Below are 20,149 nucleotides of genomic sequence, written 5' to 3' on the forward strand. Positions count from 1 at the left end.
ATCAAATCTTTATTGTTTTTTAACAAAACGATAATTAATATTAAAGGTTTTTTAAAAAATTAAAAGTACAAACTAAGAAAAAAACAAAGAATCTATCTTATATGTTATAGTTATCAATAATTGTGTGGTTGCTGGTTTTGCCCTGCCGATGTCTGAACACTTTGGTGCTGAAGTACAAATCTGAAAACATTCCTTGTCCAAATTTTCAAGGTTGAAACTTAGTATGCTTGCCAGAAAGTAGAAAAAAGGATATTACACTGTCACCTTGGTGAACAACAATATGAAAACCTAGTCAAGGCGTTTGTTGTGCTTTTTTAACCATGAGCCTTGAGCCAACAGCTGCAGAGCTAACTTCATGCCAAGTCAAGACTCTTTTTGATATAGCTTTTTTTCCCCTTCTATCTTTGTAGGACATCCTGCTTGCTGTTTTGTTTTTGGACTGAATGGGATGCCTGGGATAGCAACCCATCAAAATCCAATCAATCAGAAACACATTGGATTTTGTTGAGATTAGGAAAAGGGTTTATGTATGTATTTAATTATTTCTCACAGGAATTAATTTTTGCTGAATGACATTCTGAATTTAAGAAACGGCTCTATATTTTCATAGCATTGAACGAGAAATCATAACTTTTTACTGTACAATTTAGAGCAGTGATGGCTAACCTTTTCAGCACTGAGTGCCCAAAGCATGCGCGTGTGCGCACATCCCCAAAATGCAATGCATGCACGTTCCCATGCACATGCTCCCTTGTGCATGCACGTGCATCTCCTGCACTTGCACCCACCCCATGCATGCGTGTCAGAGACCTAAAGACCAGCTGGCCAACATGAGGCGCACGCACATGTGTGACAGCTGAGCTGGGATGACGGCTCGCATGCCCACAGACAGGAGTCTGCGAGTTCTATGATTGTGGGACCTTGGGTTAGTATCTTCTGGAGATCTGAATTATAATGAGCTAAAATTGGTAGCCATTAATCCAAGTAATCCTTGAAACATTTATTTACAGCCATTGGTTTTAGCCAAATTCATATAAAATTATAACAATCCATATCTGTCCAATCATCTCTAATATTTACAACACAATTTATCTTCCTTGCAGCCATTGCAAACAAAACAACTTGTTTTTTTACATGTTTATTTACATATTATCTGACAATAGAAAATAGTGGCGGGGTTTCTTCTAAATTAGACTGATTCAGTTGGATTTTAGTGCGTAGATCCAAAGTTCTGTCCCACATCTCATTCATAACTCAAAGGTCCATCTTTATTTCTTTACATGTGTCACTCATCTTTATATTACTTATTATTACAATTGTCCAATATCCAGTAAGTTTTATTTTATTTGAACCAATGTCTCTCTCTTTTTTTTTAATGTCAACGTCCTCAAGTCTTTATTTTCCAATGTTGAACAATCCAATTCACCAATAATTCCAGGGGTAATGTCCTCTTGTATTTCTTACTCTTTAATTTTGATATATTTCAACTTCCAGGGGTCTTATTGTAATGTCTTTTTTTTATTCCTTTTTAATTTCTTCTTTTGATTAAATCATTAGTTTGAAGGGATCTGTAGGATTTTCTTTCATCAACAGGTGGCACTTTTATTCCAGTTTCACAGCCACTCTTTTTCCATTTCTTTATATTAGCTTCACCAATTTTTAAAACTCAAATATTATTTCTCTTTTATAACAATTATTTCCAGCATTAAAATTAATGCCTTCCCATGGCAAATCCTGTCTGATTGCCAGTTCCAAATTAGTGTTCTTCTGAACTAATTCCTTTTACAATTCTAAAAGTTTAAAAGCTCTTTATATTTCCCAATTCTTCTTCTATCTTCCAAGCTGCTGCTGATACAATTCTTTATATTCTCTGTTATAGTCTTTTTGGGGTAGATAAAAATAAATTCTTCTCACCCTTCTCCAAACATTGTTCCCAGCCTCTGCACCAGTACTTCACTTAGGTAGTTCTCGGCTGTCCCAACTTTGTAGTGGCCATCTTGGTCCGCTCTTCTCTCCGTCGTGGCATAGAGAGCAAACTCTGGGTTTCTACGGAGGAGTTGCTTTCTCCCCTGGAACCTCACCAGGCACTTCTCCTTAGCTTCGTCGCCCCTCCAAGGCGGCTTTCAGCTCCATCTGGAGCCCACAAACGGTGAGAAGCCAGCATAGGAACAGAGACTTCTGTTCATTGCTTCTGGTCTCATCGCGACATCAGCCAGAAGTCAGACTGATTCAGTTGGGTTAACAAGGGCATAGTAAATTTAGCTTTAGGTTCCTGGTAAAGTAATAGGTAATAGCCCACATCTTCCACATGCTGGTTATTACAAATGCGTAGTGTATAGTTGTTCATTTTTTATATCTTCCCTCCAAGTAGGCTGTTGGCATTGTTTGAAAGCAAAGTCCTGTAAGAGCTTATCTTAGAGAAAGGAATTTAAAGAGACTAAATAGTAATGTTCCTTTTCTATCTTAAAAAAATGATATAACTTAGCCAACTTAAGCTTTCATACATGTTCTCTATTTTGTCTAAATCTTTAAAAAATAAGTAGTCCTTCAGTAGGGTATGATAATTTACGTCACTCAGCAGTTGAATAGTCTGTGTGTGTCTATAGTATACAGTTGTATAGTTGTAATAGTATATGATAATTTATATCACTCAGATCTAACAAGAATTTTGAGAATAGTTTTAGACACAAATTCATCTATTGCTGTTAAATTGTTTGTAGACATTGCTTGCCAAATAAATATTGGGCATGAGGACTAGTTTCCTGTATGATTATTGCTCTCTTTACTCTTATTGATGGAAGATTACTTTTAATCTCAATATTGCTGCTGGTATAAATGGGGCTAAGGTTAAGAATTTATTCAAGACCAGTTGTAATTTTTCTAATTTGTGCAAACTCCAAATGGATTGGGAATCCATTTTTTAGCTGTGAAATTGTTTTCCCCAGAAAGACCTTAAGTGCAGACTGTACTAACCATCCTCTTTTTGAACAGAAGGAGCAAATGACTCCCTATTTCAAATATTTATATAAATAGGTAGAATTTGCCTTACATAGAAACTAGTTAAAATTTTAAACAGGTGAGAATGAGTAATGCTACTGCTTATCTTATAAAATATTTTTCATTAATATATTGATATGATTATACATGCATGCACACGCATGCACACACATAGTAAGGCCTCCATAACTGGATTTGGTAGATTGTTGTACCATACAAGGAGTACATTCTATACTTAGAGCAATGAACCACAGACTTTTCTTAATTACAATTAATTTTAGGCCAGTAACCTTTTCCAGAAGTTCAATTTTTTATTCAAAATACTATTAGTATTTGATTTTTTTCTTTTAAATACAGCCCTGTCATTTCTAGTTGAATGAAATTAGATGAACAGTAGTTATGGCAATAGAAAGAGATTTTAAATGATTAAGGGAATTGAGACAACTTCCTTTTTTCAACTCACATTTTTCAGGAAGAAATGTGAAGCTAAAAGTAATTTTATTTGGTAAAATGTTTGGAAGTTCATAAAAACCTGTGTTGATCTATTATGAATCAACCACAGGATGTATTCTAGAAAGAAACCGATAAATTTATGTATAGCATTAAGAATTTACAGTGTGGAAAGAAATTCTGCAAAGAAAGCTGTAAACTTTTTGGGCTGGTGGGCACATCAAAATTTTGAAGGCTCAAATGCTTTCATAGAGTTGCTGCAAAGGTGGGTGCAGCTATTCAAAACCACCTATTTATCAGAATGTAAAAACCTTCCCTTCTACCCACTCCTACAAAGTTATCTTTGCCTATTGAGGGTGCGGGGAGTGTGGATGGGAATATTTCCAAATAACCATCCACATTTTTTAAAAAAACAGGAAAGGTATAGAATCAGATGGTTGTTAAGAGACGTGTTTTAGATATCACTGGTATCCATGGGTTGATATTGGGAACTTAGATGCTAGATATAAAGTACAGTTGTGATCATAAGTTTACATACCCTGGCAGAATTTATGATTTGTTGGCCATTTTTCAGAGAATATGAATGATAACAAAAAAAAACCTTTTCTTTCACTCATGGTTAGTGATTGGTTGAAACCAATGGTGGGATTCAGCCAGTTCGCACCACTTCGGGAGAACCATTAACTTTCTGAGCAGTTCGGTGAACTGGTTGTTGGAAGAAAACTTAGGGCAGAGAACCGGTTATTAAATCATTTGAATCCCACCACTGGTTGAAACCATTTATTATCAATCGACTGTGTTTACTCTTTTTAAATCATAATGACAACAGAAACTACCCAAATGACCCTGATCAAAAGTCATTTCAGTTTGTTTTTTTGTTTGGAGCATATGAATTTTCATGCCAAGATGTTTCTTGAATTCTAGCAACTTCATGTTGTTGTTATTTTTAAGGGCCTTAAGAAGAATTATTTCTCTTCTGCAAAGGAGAAAGGTGTTTGCAGAAGAAGTACAGGCAGTAAGAATCTGCTATGGATAGCATATTATTTAATTCCATTATTCAGACATCATAATTTATCAACGTTTGGGATCTCAAAAAATTGATGGTATTTTACTGTTTGTATATACATAATTCATTCAGTAAGAAAAGTGACATAAGGATGAAATTGCTTGAGATAATTTAATGTTATTTATCTTCTGATAAGACATACTGTGACACACAGAACAGATATATTTTCCCCTAACAAATATATTCTGATGCCATTGAATGAAACTAATGCCATTCCTAAAATGTACATTTATTCCAATTTAGATTTAGCTGTGTTTGTGTGCTTTAAATTACCTTGGATTTTGTTCGACACCAATAACAATTTTAAAAAATATCCCCAGACTTCAATTAGTTACTTGTTCATGCTTTTTGCTTCTCCAGAGGTTTGCTAGTGCTAATAAAAACTCTATTTACCTTATAAGCCATGTTATATTAAATGTATTTATTTAAATGTATAAACCATCCATACAGTTATGTATTACATTAATTAAAGCAAAATATAATGTAGTTGGTTAAAAATCAGTTTATGAAAATTATCTTTTAGAAATATGCTGCCAAATCCATTTTAGGTTAAGATGAAAAGCTATGTGAAATGTTGTAACTATTCTGGAGATAGGGCTACTGATACTTGCTATTTTCTTCTGCATTTCTCTGCCCTCATTCCTTTATGCTGTACTGTAGCCACAAAGAAAAAAAGAAAAAAGGTTTGTTTTCATCTTCAAATAAATTCACTTCTGAAATGATTGAGGATGTAAAATTGCTAGGGAAAGTACCAGAAGTGAAAAGACTAGAGATGGATGTTGATTTACCATATCTTTTCTGCCTTCTGGTTCACCTAAAGACCTGGCAAGTATTCCTTAATTTGGAACAGCGGAAGGAAGAAATGAAAACTGTAGCCTCTGACATTGTGTATTGCACTGAAGGCTTAATTCTTATCTGCAATAAAGATTCTAATCAAGCTGAGTTGTACTAGTAGTTTTCTGCCAAGTCTAGCCAAGAACTATAATTTTGGCTGAAGTGCCTGGTGTGAAGCTTGACAATTACAGTGTTTGGTCCAAACAGTGAAAAATTGCAACTATTCTTAACTGAGCCTTAATGTCACTAAAACAAATAAATTTTAAATTATGGTTAAAAATGTCATGCTTGACTAATCCAATTAACTTTAATTAAAGTTGATGTTACTAGCATAAAATATTAAAAATAATTTGATAACTTATATATTTTTTCACATCAGAGGAAAAGGGATAGTGTCCCGAACAAATTTGTTCCATTAACTATACATTGTATAGTAAAGCTAAGTCTGAATGAGTCTCTTAAAGAGTGATCAAATCAAGTTTAAAAACTATTTAGCTAGGATCTTCAGATCCTCTTATACAAGTGGATATAAATACCTTCACTGTATGTAATATACTGTATATAATTCTGTCTTCTAAAACAGGGGTGTCAAACTCGATTTTGTTGAGGGCCTCATCAGGGTTGTGTTTGACCTTGGGATGGTGGTGGTCAACATCACTCATGTCAGGGCGCCTGTGGTGGCCCGAGCACTCTGCCAGCAAAAACAGGTTCTTGAGGTCCATTCTCAGCCGTGACAGCCTCCTGCAACCCTCTTCCACAAAAAAACTGAGCAGATGAGGTCCTCACGCAGCCCTCCCAAGTTTCATTTTCACTGGCAGAGGCATCGCAGGCCGGTCCTTCGCTGTTTCCAGGGTGGCCCCGCAGGCCAGATCTAAGCATCCCACAGGCCAGAGGCGACCTGCGGGCCTTGAGTTTGACATCCCTGTTCTAACTGTATCCCTATCAAGGGTTTCTGTTGCATATTTCCTGAAACCGTTTTTTGAAATTTTTAAAGTAGAAGTCTATATAAAATTACTTGTAGCTAATTATATAAAATTACTTGTAGCTAATTAAACTACAAGTTTACAAATTAAAATTAACATTTCATTATATAAATATACGTCTTATGACCTTGGTCTACTGTTATTTCTAAGGGTTTCATGAAGACAAATGAGGCATGGATGTCTTGTTGAGTTTATAAATGACAGAAATGTAAGCAAACATGTAAACATGAAATGTAAGTAAACATGTAAACTATACTCTATAGTTGATTTTAAAAAGCAAAAAGAAATGGTATATATTAAGCTGAACTACTTAGAGATTTCTAATTTTTTCAGGCTTATTTGAAAAGGAATTACTTTTGTACTGATAACACTGATACTTTCTGACATCCCAATTTTTTTCAAAGCGTTCCCGTTTGCTTAAGCAAGAATTCACTACAGTCAAGTTGGCAGATAAAGCTAAGCCAGATATAGCTATGTTGCTTCTGAATTCAGAAATCAGACTGGAACATTGTCTTGACATTTCTAAGAACAGAAACTGTCTGAAGAAAGAGTGAAGATCTTGATAGAGAAATCCAAGAATATCTGATACATAAATATATTTCTGCCTAACGTTACATATTGCACATTTTTTAAAAAAAGAAGTAAATCTCTCTCTGTGTTGTGTCTAACAGGGAGAACAGGAGGGCATAAGATACTGTTTGCAGTAATGGAATTGGTTTAGAGGCACTCACTGTTCACAGTGTGGTCTTTTTCTTGGTCACATTGTTATGTGTTATTGTACTGCAAGGAAAAGAAAAGAACTAGTATGTTCATTAAAACTATTGTTTATTTCAGTACAAATCATTGAACAAATCTCAAACGATAAAGAGTACCGACAAAATGCTAAGCAATAAAAACTGGCTATTATAAATAAACTAAACAATATGAATTGTGCAGTTTTTATTTTACAAGCTGAATAAAATCATTATGAATGTTGGAAAAATAATTACATGTGGTTTGTGTTTCAGCTTAGACTTTCTAAGTTCACCTTTCTAAAGCAGGCCCCATCCAGATATGTATGTTTCCAAATTCCTATACCTCTAGAGGACACCCAGACATGGAGAAAAATTGCTTTATATTATAATGCAATGGTACATTAACTTTCAGGCACCAATGTAAGATTGGAAAGTGACAAAAGTACCCCAAACAGGTGCCAGCAGTGAAAATAAGTAACAAGTCCATCAGCAACAGATGGTTTAACTCCCAAGTATTTCCTTGGGCATTTAGAGGCTGACCCAACCATCCAATCTTAAAATTTAGCTGCAAAATAATAGTTTGGCAATGTTGGTAATATTTCAAAAATAATTCTGCACACAGTTGAAATAATAATTCAGCTTTTTTCTGAAATTATGGTTCTAGATTAAAAAAATATAAAGAATTTAATTTTAATACAAATATTGTTTATGTGGCTGTGGTCCATTGTCAAGAAACTTCAAGAATGTAACTCAGGAATGTCTGCTTGTTTCATTAATTAACAGCATTATCACAGTTGATGCAGTGTCTTTAGGATATGTTATCCATACTGAGAAAGCAAATCTTACGTTTAAAGTACTTCATGCAAATTATAGCATCTATATTGGTTTCTGGAATTGCACTCTTGACTGATAACCAGTTTATAGATATTGAAATAGATATATAGATAGATAAAGGTGTGTGTGTTTGTGTGACCACCTGGAAGAGCAATGACTGGATTTGGTGCATAAAAACATATCGAAATATTAATAAGCAGAAAAGAGGTGATCAAGCAAGAAGATTAATAAATATTCAAGTATGTAATTCCATTTTTCTCCAAATAATTTCAAAGTCATCTCTGAAATGGGGAGGCAGGGCTGGCGATAAAATGGCTTACCTCATAGATCTAATTTAACACTAGCATCATTGAAGCACCATGAAGAAGATTTTCTAGAAGGACTCACTTGAATAAAACTTGGTTCTTTAGACATTTCTTCGGTGAATAGACAATGCTAGACTGCAGAATAATCATTGTTATATCTAACACTTTGAACATAAGTAAATGGCTATTCTAAGAAGTGCTTGGGATCATCTTTCGGTTCTTCTAAAAAAAAATTAAGGATAAAATCCAAACAATTGAAGAGTTTCTTTTTATATATGCAATCCAGGCAGGTTTATTTGCTTAAGGGAGTTCATGTAATCTATCCTTTGATGTTCTTATAAATTTTATTATATTTACTAAAGGAGTAGTTCTCCTTTTCTTAAATATGAACAATTTCATTTTACAGCATTATATGGGGAATCCACATAGACTGCCAAAGAAATATTAGAATCAGTGGCTGTTATGAAATTAGATTGCATGCTGAGTTATTTCTGAATGTTACTGATGAAAAATCTGTTCTCAGATAAAACAGATTTTTTTTTAATAAAAACAAATAGATACATACCTGATAGTTTAAACCAGCAAGGTACGTACAGTTTTGTTTCCTTTAATGAAAGAAGAGAAGTATCCACAGATATATGCCTGCTTATCGGATGCTTATGAAATAGGGAAGATTACAAGAAGATTTAAGACTTGCTATATCCAGCTAAGTGCAAAATAGAATTTCAGATTACCCAAGTGATCCTGAACAGATGTTTAGGTAGGAAATTGTTCTTAGAATTGTATTAGAAAAGAAGTGTGCATGCAAATCTTTCGGAATCTTTGCAGGTTTTCTTGATATCGATAGCCTAATACAGGGGTTCCCAACTTTTCTCCCGCAGCCTTAGAATGCTTCTGATATATTCTCACATCCCTTACAAAAGTAAACAATAATATGCATATAATTATGCATATACACTATAATTTTGAAACTTCTAAACCCAAGTTTCGCACCCTCTGGAATATCGTCTCGCACCCCCAGTTGGAAACCCCTGACCTAATAGAAGAAAGGGGAGAGGCTTTCAGCACTCCGGTTTAATTCCCTGAGTTAATTAAAAACTCTTGGTAATAAGTTGTAAAACCTAATAGGAGTTTTGTATAATTCTACACAGTTCAAGTCATGATATAAGGAAGACCATTAAAGGAAGGAAAAGTTTTTTAAAAAACACTGATGTTTCAGTGATGAACAAAGCAGATGGCTAGTTTCAAGTTGGACTTTCCTGTGGTTTTATATTAAGGTCCCTGGTAAAGCATGTCTGGAAATAGGAACACTGTCATACATTTTATGTAATCAAGAAACATAAAAAGTGCTAACAGCCGCGATTTAATTTTTTTCCCCAGTTGATGACTATCTTTACATGCGGTCTGGTCTTTTTAAAAAGACACAAGGAATAATTCAGATTCCATGCTTACAAAGCCTGTAATCCTAACTCACCTTATTTGGAAGAAAGTTCTATTAAAATTGAAAAGAAAAGAAATATTTGTGTGAAGCAAACAGAGGTATTTCCTCCCTCAAATAATAAGTACTTACTAGTGAATTATTGCTGGTCAATTCCTGTAAATAATTCAATTATCCAAATCCTGTTTGCTATATTTTTATAATCTATAGGAAATTCCAAGATACGTGAACTATGAACATGTAACTTAGAGGAGATGTGGAAAACGACATTACCAGGAATAAGTTCTGTTAATGATTGTGTGCAGTAATCTTTTCTTTGGTATTCCATCGATACAACAGTTTACATCAAGGGTGTCAAACTTGATTTCATTGAGGGCCGTATCAGGGTTGTGTTTGACTTTGTGGGGGCAGAGTGGGCGTGGCCAGGGTGGGCATGGCCAGCTCAACATCACTCATGTTGGGGGCACCTGTGGTGGCCTGAGCACTCTGCCAGTGAAAACAGGCTCCCGAACTCCAATTTAGGCTATGACAGCTTCCTGCAACTCTCTGCCAGCAAAAATGGAGCTCAGGAGGGCCACACGCAGCCCTCTTGAGCTCCATTTTTGCTGGCAGAGGCATGGCAGGCTGGTCCTTTGCTGTTTCCAGTTTGGCCTCGTGGGCCAGATCTAAGCACCTTGAAGATTGGATCCAGCTTCCGGGTCTTGAGTTTGACATCCCTGGTTTACATTTTTGGGTCATTTATAATGTCATATGTAGATGCAATAGTAAGGTCTATTTGTAATGATGTTTTGATTCACATGCTACATTGAGCCATGAAGCACCTACAACTCTGAACATCACAGTCTCTTATTCCAGGCTCTCTCTCGGAAAACTGTGTTATCCAGACTATGTCCACTGCTCTTGCAAGTGCATAATCCACCAAAGCTGTCATCGGATCCTTAAGCAGGAGCTGTGAATCTAGGATAACCCCCAAATTGCACATCAATTTAGACTGGGGGAGTGACACCCCATCCAGAGTCAAAGATGAAATATCATCTGGACCCAGGAGGCTGAAAACCCAGAGTTGCTCCATCTTACCAGAGTTGAGTCCAAGCCAATTCCTCTAGGCTTCTTGGTATCTTTGTGCTATAAAGTAAAGCCAAGGGATTAGGCAATTGCTCATTCAGTACAATTCCTCTGGAGTCATAGAAGATCTTCTATTCTGGTGTTTCAAGAAACTATATAAGAATTAATGGGATGTGGTGATTAAGGCATTGGACTGAAATCAAAGAGATAGAGATTCAAGTACATACCGACCTTGCAATTGTTGTATAATTTAAGGCCAGTCAGTATTTTTCTGCTCACAGAATGTTACCTGAATAAAACAAGGCAGGACCCGTCTGTATTACCTTGCTGTTACAAGGAAATAGGGAAATACATATAATAATTAATAAATCATTTGGAAAAATCAGAAATAAAATACAAAGTATCTTGTATTGGAAACACATGGTTTAAAATCCCCTCTCAGCCAAAAATCACAGTTTCGTTCTAGTCAAATTACAATTTTTCAAGGCAGTATGAGTCTATCTTTGTTCCTTTTTGTAAAAAAAATGGGCATAAATTTGATTTTTTTAAATACCTTCACTACATTATGAAACCAAAAGCTGTTTTGGAAGTACGTTCTTTTTAGCTTCATGTCCTTCTAGCATTTGTGTACAAGAGAGATGAAAGAATTATGGTCCCTTGTCAGAACCATTCTTGGCATCACCTTATCTTTCCTGATTTGTACTTTAATTCCATAAGGTACGATTGACGGGCCACAGCACTGAATTTGTTTTTCTCTTTTGTGTTATCCGAGCAGATAATCTAAGTGACGCCTTGAAGAAGCTGAAGATAACAGCTGTTGACAGCAGAGCTGATAGCTTGGAGGGGTGTTTGGATTGTCTCCTTCAAGCCCTGGCTCAGAACAGTAAGTTTGATTGTTCCCTTCAATATCATACCTTACGATTCAGTCAGCAAATGATTATGGAAGCAATAAGTCTACCAAATGGAAGTAAAACTATAAATTGAATTGATGTAATAACTGTTCGCATGACAATAGCAGAACTTAATGCAGAATTTAGAATGGAGAATGTAGTAACAGAAATGCTACAAAAATCTGGAACAATAGCAGAAAAAAAGGAACTAAACATTTTGAAGGAAAAAAAATAACTGTTCCTAAAAAGTAGATTCCAGCCAGTTTTTCTCAGAAATAAATGTGTAACTTGAGTCTGTCACTAACAAGAATTGTTCCTCAATAACCATTATACCTCTGTAATTGATGCTTCTGTGATCCGGGGTTCTAATGATTATATCAGTTCATAGATATATGAGAAAATGATTTCTACAGGCATCTAGCTGGCAACTGTACAAGGAGAATTCCAATCAAGAACTAGAAATCACCTGTGTAAACTAAAGTTATTAGCACCATCCACCGACACTCCCTTGTACTGAAAACCTTGTAATTGGCCAAGTCATCTAGTTCTTTTAGCTTCCTTTCTGCTATCTCATTTTGTGTCAAGTAAAGACTTTAAATCAGCAGTCCCCAATTTTTCCGGCTTAGTGGACCAGCATTGTGGGGGAGGGTTTGGTTATGCACGAGCAGCAGGGGCAGCGGGGGCAAGAGAGATGGTTCCACATGAGCGGTGGTGTGAGGGGTGGCCCAGTACCATGGTATGGGTCACACCTGGGTGTTGGGTACCCCTTCTCTAAATAGCTCTGGAATAAAGAGTTAAGTTTTAACTCAAGGTATACTATAGTTCTTTCATTCACATTCAGACTCACACCTGTACTTCCTTCCACGTATGTATTAAATTGTGCTCAGCATTCAGATGCATTAAATAATAAATAATCAAGAAATTGAAATACAAGCCAACATACTGCATCTCACAATATGAAGGTTTATCATTACCCACTCCAAATGCAAGTTGCTGAATGTGAAAATTATTTGAAAAGGCTGTGCTCTTTCTGTTTTGTTTTGTTTTTATAAAATAAGTATATTCCACATTTTTAATCATGAGGAACATTGAGCATTGAGTGCATACCAAGTATATGAAATAAATGCTGCATACCAAGATATGCTGCATACCAAGTATATGAAATAAAGCAATGGACATTGAAACTTAAATCTAAAAATATGCATTGAATATATTTGATCAGCAGTAGCATTGGCAACTAAATAAAAAAAATGACACTCAATCTCATCCAGTTACAGTACAATAAGTGGCAGCAGAGGCCAACATGCCTCCCTTGGGAAGGTTTCCATAACACCAGATTTTTTCTTCATTTCAGAAGGCAGGAGAGAAGAGGCTCATATGTCAACTGAAGAGCACAATGTATAGAAAGCAAGCACTCCCATTAGAAATGCTGCAATTAATATCGAGAGAGTCCTCTACTGGTTCCTAATTAATCCCAAAGAGGGCTCTGAAACCAAAACAAATGGAAGCTTCATGCCATATATTCAAAGTAGCACGTCTATCTTCCTCTTTAAGTAAATAAAAATATTTAAAGATAATCCTCTTTGTTTTGATAAAGATAACTGGCTGATCACTACACATCTCAAAGATGTATGGGTGAAAAATGAAAGTCTTTGATAGGAGGGGGATCTTTGAAAAACATACTTCAGTGAGCGGTTATATCTCCTGAGGCAGAACATGTATACATATTCATTGTGCATGTTTTATTATATATTATGTTCTGTGACTAAATAATTTGTAATAAAAAGTGAGAATTAAGTTTATGTTAAATAATTCAAGAGATAGATTAGTGTTTTTCACTTTGAAAATGGTAGGTTTAGGATTCAAACTAACATTGAAATGTGTATGAAATATTTATAAGTTGCTTTCCTTCAACCACCCAGAAGGTAGAAATCATTCTAGAAAATTGATTTTAATAGCAGTTTCCTGATCAAGTGACCTGAGCCCTTGATTTGTTAGGTCTGCTAGAATAAAGAATCACAAAGACATTTCTAAATATGACCATGGGAAATCCTAAGAAGTACTGTGGGATATACTGAGATTGGTAATGTCTCTCTCTCTAGGAAGATCACTTCCTGTACTACAATAAGTGATCAGAAAGGGATAGTTCTTCCAACTTGATCACACCTGGGTCTTAGGTATAAATTATGCAAGAAAATATTGTGGCAGTAGAAAAGCAAAGTCAGAAATTTGGTTAACAAGGATAGAGGTACTGTAAACTAATCTGAAATGGTAAGCATTAAAGGTCATTTAGAGATGTCACTGCCAAGGTCACCTTATCATTGGAAGGGTTTGGAGTTGGCTCCTGTACTATCGCTCCCCAGACCAAGTAAACATTAGATTATTATAATAGATAGGGTATGTCAGCGGTAGCCTTCTAAGTAGCATAGTCATACTATTATTTAATACTATATTATTCCATATTTTAACATTTCAGGTTTTCAAAATTGTTTCTAAACTTAGTACACAGGTATAGTAAAAATGAACAATTGCAGCATAGAAAACAAAACTAGGAGACACTGAAAGTTTCAGAAGAGCAACAAGAACTACCCTACAAGCCTTGTGAAAGGCCTTCTGTGACATATGTGCCCATTCTGATTTCTGCATGACAAAACCTGAAAGGCAAGAAGGGCCTCAGGTTCATAAAGGGACAGGAGGTTGTTGAGATGTGCCTGTCTATATTTCATTACTTGTAAGCCAGGGGTGTCAAACTCAAGGCCCTGGGCCCAGATCCAGCCCATAGGGTGCTTAGATATGGCCTGCGGGGCCAGCCTGGAAACAGCAAAGGACTGGCCCTTGGTGCCTCTACCAGCGAAAACAGAGTTGGAGAAGGCCATGCACGGCCATCATGAGTTCCATTTTTGCTGGCAGAAGGTTGCAGGATGCCGTCCCAGCCAAAAATGGAGGTCGCAAGGGTTGTGCATGACCCCCTCCGAGCTCTGTTTTTGCTGGCAGAGGATTGCAGGAGGCCATCGCAGCCGAAAATGGAGCTTGGGAGCCCATTTCGCTGGCAGAGCACTCGGGCCACCACAAGTGCCCAGCAACATAAATGTGTTGTGGTTCGCCGGCAGCAGGTCCGGACAGCTGAGGTCTCTGAGAGTGAGGACTCGGACGAGGGGCCTGCGTGTGATGCAGGGATGGGGCAAAGACTATAGGAGAGTGGGGTGCAGCCTTCAGAGCTTGTGGAGTCTGGCAGCAGTGATGCAGAGGACCCTGTGCCGAGTGCGCGTGTGCGCAGGGCTGCTCAAAGTAAAGAACAGCTGTTGCAGCACGGGCAACTCAGGAGTAAGGCTGCAAGGTGATGGCCCCTTCCACAAGGGATAAAAGCCAGCCTTCAGGGGTTGGGTTCTTTGCAGGAAGCAAAGAAATTCTTTCAACTCCCAAGTTCTTGTGGACGTCCTATCTATTCTGGTTTGTTTTCAGAGACTGTTGGTTTTGGATATTTCCCTGCAATTAATCTTGTGTTCATGGCAGCCTTTCACAACCTTGAAAGGGCTTGCTCTTATCTGGGACAATTAGTTTTAATGACTGTTTGCTGTGAATGAACAGAATTCACAGAGACACATTAAAAAGGTTTGCTTTTATATATACTTTGTGTTTATTTGATTTGAACAAGGCTTGGGTCAGAACAAAATGATGTCATGCTGCCCCCCCCCCCGCCCTCTGAGATCAAACACAACCCTGATAGGGCCCTCAATGAAATTGAGTTTGACACCCCTGTTGTAAGCCATTTGGTGAAAAACTAGAGGAACCCAAGATATCTATAAAGAATAATCTTGGATACTAATAATTGGGTTGCTACAGAAGATGAAGAACATGTTTTCTCCTATTTTAAAAATGTGTTACAACTTTTCCTCTCTTACAGTTATTAATTCGGATTGCTTAAATTATTTAGTTTGGTAATCACCTTGCAAATAATTGTAATTTTAATTTGGGATTACAATTCTTAGATTCGTACCATGGATATCTCAACCTTCAGGATCCAGAGAGCGTCCACTAATATATTTGGTATCAATAAACTGGCTTAAAAAATTTCAGTTGGAGCAAGATATCTTGCACAAATATTGCTGTGATTGTATGGAGAGTAATTTTGTCCCTAACTTTGTCTTTATGGCTATTCCAGTATAGGGTGTAATAATGGCTTTAAGGGCAAAGGATCTTTTGAGCAGAATAAAAATGTATGTCGACTTAATGTTTCAGCTTTCTTGTGGTGGTACAGTTTCTAGTTTCAACTTTTGCTTATATAAGAATGACTCACAGTGAACTGAGGATAATGAAGGGACTTTCTTTAAAGGCTGGGTTTTTTTGTTTTTTCTATAGCAGTATAGAAAAGCTCTCTCTGAAATGTTGTCAGCTTCGACTCTCAATAAGGTAGATTCTGGAAAATCATGTGGCCCAGTTATGTAAACGTAGCATTAGCATTATGAATAATCTTTAATAGCTTTATAAAATCAAAACATGCACTTAAATTAGAGGTTATCAATCTTTTCAAACCTTGAAACTTGCATAATACTTCAAGGATCTCCACCCCATTAAAATGTCATTTGAGATCACAAGGTATTGATATTAAGACTTGTGGACTTCAACTCTCAGAATTCCTCAGCCAGCTTCAATTCTGGGAGTTGAAGTCCACAAGTCTTAAAGTTGCTGAGGTTGGAGATCCCTGTTCTAGTGTGAGATCTGTCATCCCATGACTCTTATACAGGATCAAGCAGAACCTTGCTGTTCGTCAATTTCAGAAATTTCTGTTCACGTCTATGTGTGTATAACAGTACATACATTCTCAAGTGACATAGGGAAATAATGGATGTCCTGGTGTCTGAAGATACCGTGCTGGGAACCTCTGTTTTATAATATTAAACTGGAATTTGGGAGAATTAAGTTCAAACTGGCATTGGATGAGTGATCTTGAGCAAATTATTCTCACTGTAGGATTGTTGTAAACATAAGAAGGAAAATTTCTGCATCCAGTCTTGAATACCCTGAAGAAAAATGCATACAATGCAACAGTATACATCATTCTTGAATTTTATTAGGAAGTAGAGTAGAATTTTGCTTTAATATAAAAAAGTACTATTGGGCTGCAAAGTATATGGGCTAGCTTTTATCCCGAATGTGATTCCTCAGGATGATTCTTATCTATTCTTAATTTAAATTAAATTCATCACACTTGATTTCAAAATTTGAAAGCTTTTCCATGTTACGCGTTACGACAGTGGATTTGACAAGAAAAATGATCACCAGATTTCATTCAGAGAAAAGCTTGTGGATTAGAAAGAAAATACAACGAAAAAGTTTTAGGAAGGGGATCCAATCTTAATTTCCAGACCCAAAGTAAACATTCTTAAGCTGATTCAGAGTGTTACTTCTCCCTCTAGTTCCTCCCAGTCTTTTGCTTGCCAATTTTAGACTCTGTTGCAATAATGAATGTAGTATTGATTGTTCTATAAAATGACACCTTGCCTCATGTCTTAAATTTGTGCAAAATCTACTAAATCAGTAAAGCCCCTTCTTTGAAATTTTTTGCTAGAGCTTGCTCAACTTTTAAGTTGCTTTAGTTTTAGTTGCATTAAACAAAAAAGCCATTCAGTGATGAGCATGGTGACATTGGCTGATTGTGCATTTCGAATAATAATTCCTGTAATAGGTTTGGGGAATCTTTGGTGTTGAAAATAAAAACATTACACTTTTAATTTGTGCAAGTGACAAGTACTGCAACATACTATAACATTTCCTCTCTCCTGTTTAGAGTTGTAGTTGCTTTTAATTTCTTCAAAGTCTTAGTACATTATTTTCTGGCCTCACTGGTTCAGTTTTCAACTAAATAAAACAATAACTTCACCAGAAAGCTTAGCATTCCCACATAACAGTTTGAAGAATTGGAGAAAAGAATAGTAGACTAAAATGATATCTTTTTGTGGCATCTTCTGTTATGTCAAGGAAATCTATTTCATGTTGTTGGTTACATTATCTTCGATGCTGCTTATTTCTCTCCATGTGAATTTATTGTTTTATTATCTATATATTGCTTAAACTCCTGTTATTATGACCATTAACTGAGCAAAACAATGCATCATAGGGCAACACTTTTGGAACCAAGGTACTTCAAATGAGCTAACTTACAGAATGTGTCCAAATTCCAGGACCCATGACTCCCAGGAGGATAAAATTTGGGGAAATTGTGGCTACTTCAATGCTACATTGCTGTTGCACTGCTGGGCTGCTGCTGCAGTCATGTGATCTTCATTTTCAATGTTCCATGACACTTTCCCAGCCAATCTCGTAATCCCTTACTCTTTCCCCCACCCAGCAGCAGCCACTGATGTGTCTGCTGGAAAGGAAAGGGAGAAGCAGGAAGAAAGGAACCTCCTCGCATCCTTCCTGGCCTATACCACCACATATGCATTCCCCCAATCTGCGCAACTGGGACATGCACCTTCCCCACCCTCTTCCACCCACGACCCATGCAGCACCTGTTATACACTCTTAACTGACATGCTGCCCCCATGCACCCCTCCTAATCTGCATAGTTTGCCAATCCCTATGAAAAAACCCAATGGAGCCCAAGTTGTCTAGTTAGTTTTAAAAAGCAGTTGAACTGTGGTATATACCAAGGGCATCAAACTCACGTTGTCACAGTGTCATCACGTGACGTATTGGGACTTTTTTCCCCTTCGCTAAACTGGGTGTGGGTGTGGCCAGCATGTGACGCATCCGGCCATGGGCCAGGAGTTTGACAGGCCTGGTATATACATTAAATTGAAAAGTAAATAAAACATAGAAGAATATTTGACTCTTAAAAGTGAATTGTACTGGATGGAAATTCAAAAGGTAACATGCTGCTAGTTAGCTACCTTAATATCCCAAGTTTGTAACTGCAAATTTTTGTAGTGCATTTTTTTTATTGCAGTGGCTATGAGCAAGATGGAATATTTTAGATTACATTTCATGTGATTATCATGCTTATTTCTATATTCTTCATTTCACATGCTAAGGCATTCACAATTTTTGTGATATGATTTGAAGTTGAGGATATATTCAACAGGTTGAATATTGTTCAGCATGTCAGATTCTATTACACTGATGAATTATTGTGGACAAATATTTGCAGGGCTGACTAAGAACCGGAAATATTGATCGCTGTTGATACGCTTAAATTAACAAAGATAGACTTGGCCATTTCCCTTTCCTCCAAGTTTAATTAAAGCCAGAGCACCAGCAATGTTGTAGCTGATGTCTGGTATGATGAAATAAGATAAGATTAGGCAACTGCTTTCAGAAGTGAATTTAATAAAACAATAGCACTGGGTAGAATTTTGATTCCCCCCCTCCCAAAAAAAGCTGGAAATGTATGTTGGGGTCACAGTGTGTGGATGCTGTGTTAACAATCAGTAGTAACTTAAAATGAAGAGCTGTTACATTGGTCTTGACTTTGTCAAAAATTGAAGAAAAATGACATGTTATTCAAAGCAGACTGGAATTTGCAAAATCATTTTTTTTAGGTTTTTGTATCTGTTTTGTAAGTAGATTACAGTAGATGTAGTCTTCGCTTCCAGCATTTTTTCAGCTTTTTCCCCCCAACAGATGATGTTTATAGAGCAAAGTACCCTAATTTTGTTTTCAAATTATTTCTTGACATTCTTGTAGACAGGTGCTCTGATACACTATTTTTATTCTGGCTGTTAAAAATAAACATTTAAAATGTTAACTATACTTTACCTCAGTAATCCTTATAGTAGCACTCGATATTGGCTTCTTTAAATTAATGAAATGGAGGTTTTAGGGCAGAGAAATAACACATATCCAAAGTCATTCTCTGAGTTTCTGACTTCGGGAGCAGAATTACAGGCTTCATGCAGAGTTTATATTTCCAGGAGTGTTATCATATATGTGTTTCCCTCAAACTTGTGTTCAGATGGAGATATTGTTGGCTAAGACTCATGATGGCTATAAATGCCTAGTTGCCTAATCTTACAAGATTTTCAAATCTCGTAAGTGGAATAGTAAAGTTGTTTGAAATCTCATGAGATCATTTGTGATCTTTTGAGACCCAGCCTTTTTTACCTGCTTTATTGATTTATATGTTGACCACTCTTCAAATATGTGTCTGTAACATTGATCCAACTGGGTAAAAAGAATCCAGTGGATATATAAAGTATATATCCGTTTAAAGGTAGGTAGGTAAGTGGGAGGGACGAAGGAAGGAAGGAAGGAAGGAAGGAAGGAAGGAAGTTGGAGAAGGAGGAGAGGAGGGAAGAGGTTTCAATAATTTCAATAATTACAGAGTCATGGAAAAGGAAATATTCAGAAATCATTACATAAGCAAAAAACAGAAGCATAAACAACAGAAGAAACTTTAAGCCCTGGGAAAGGAGATAATTTTAGGAAAGATTTAGGCTGGCTCCTCACTCACTCAGGCATAAAAAGGAGATGAAGAAAAACCCAATCAGATTTGCCAGATTTTGTTAATAAAGCTTATATCTGGTTTTCTTGTGGAGTCTGTTTCCTGGTGAA

General features: G+C 36.5%; 1 protein-coding gene across 3 annotated transcripts in view; it reads left to right on the forward strand.

Moving 5' to 3' along the window:
* The window catches only part of RAP1GDS1 (Rap1 GTPase-GDP dissociation stimulator 1), an 80,572-nt gene that overhangs the window by 21,656 nt on the left and 38,767 nt on the right, over positions 1–20,149 (forward strand). For all 3 annotated transcript variants that reach the window (XM_026672671.2, XM_087962881.1, XM_087962880.1), the window contains exon 2: positions 11,482–11,589. In XM_026672671.2, coding sequence (XP_026528456.2) covers positions 11,482–11,589 — 108 coding nt within the window. The remainder of the gene's footprint in view (positions 1–11,481; positions 11,590–20,149) is intronic.

Source organism: Notechis scutatus, chromosome 4 (genome assembly GCF_049901735.1).
Source record: "Notechis scutatus isolate UNSWTSFEM ecotype Mainland chromosome 4, rNotScu1.2, whole genome shotgun sequence".
In the NCBI taxonomy this organism is placed as follows: domain Eukaryota; kingdom Metazoa; phylum Chordata; class Lepidosauria; order Squamata; family Elapidae; genus Notechis; species Notechis scutatus.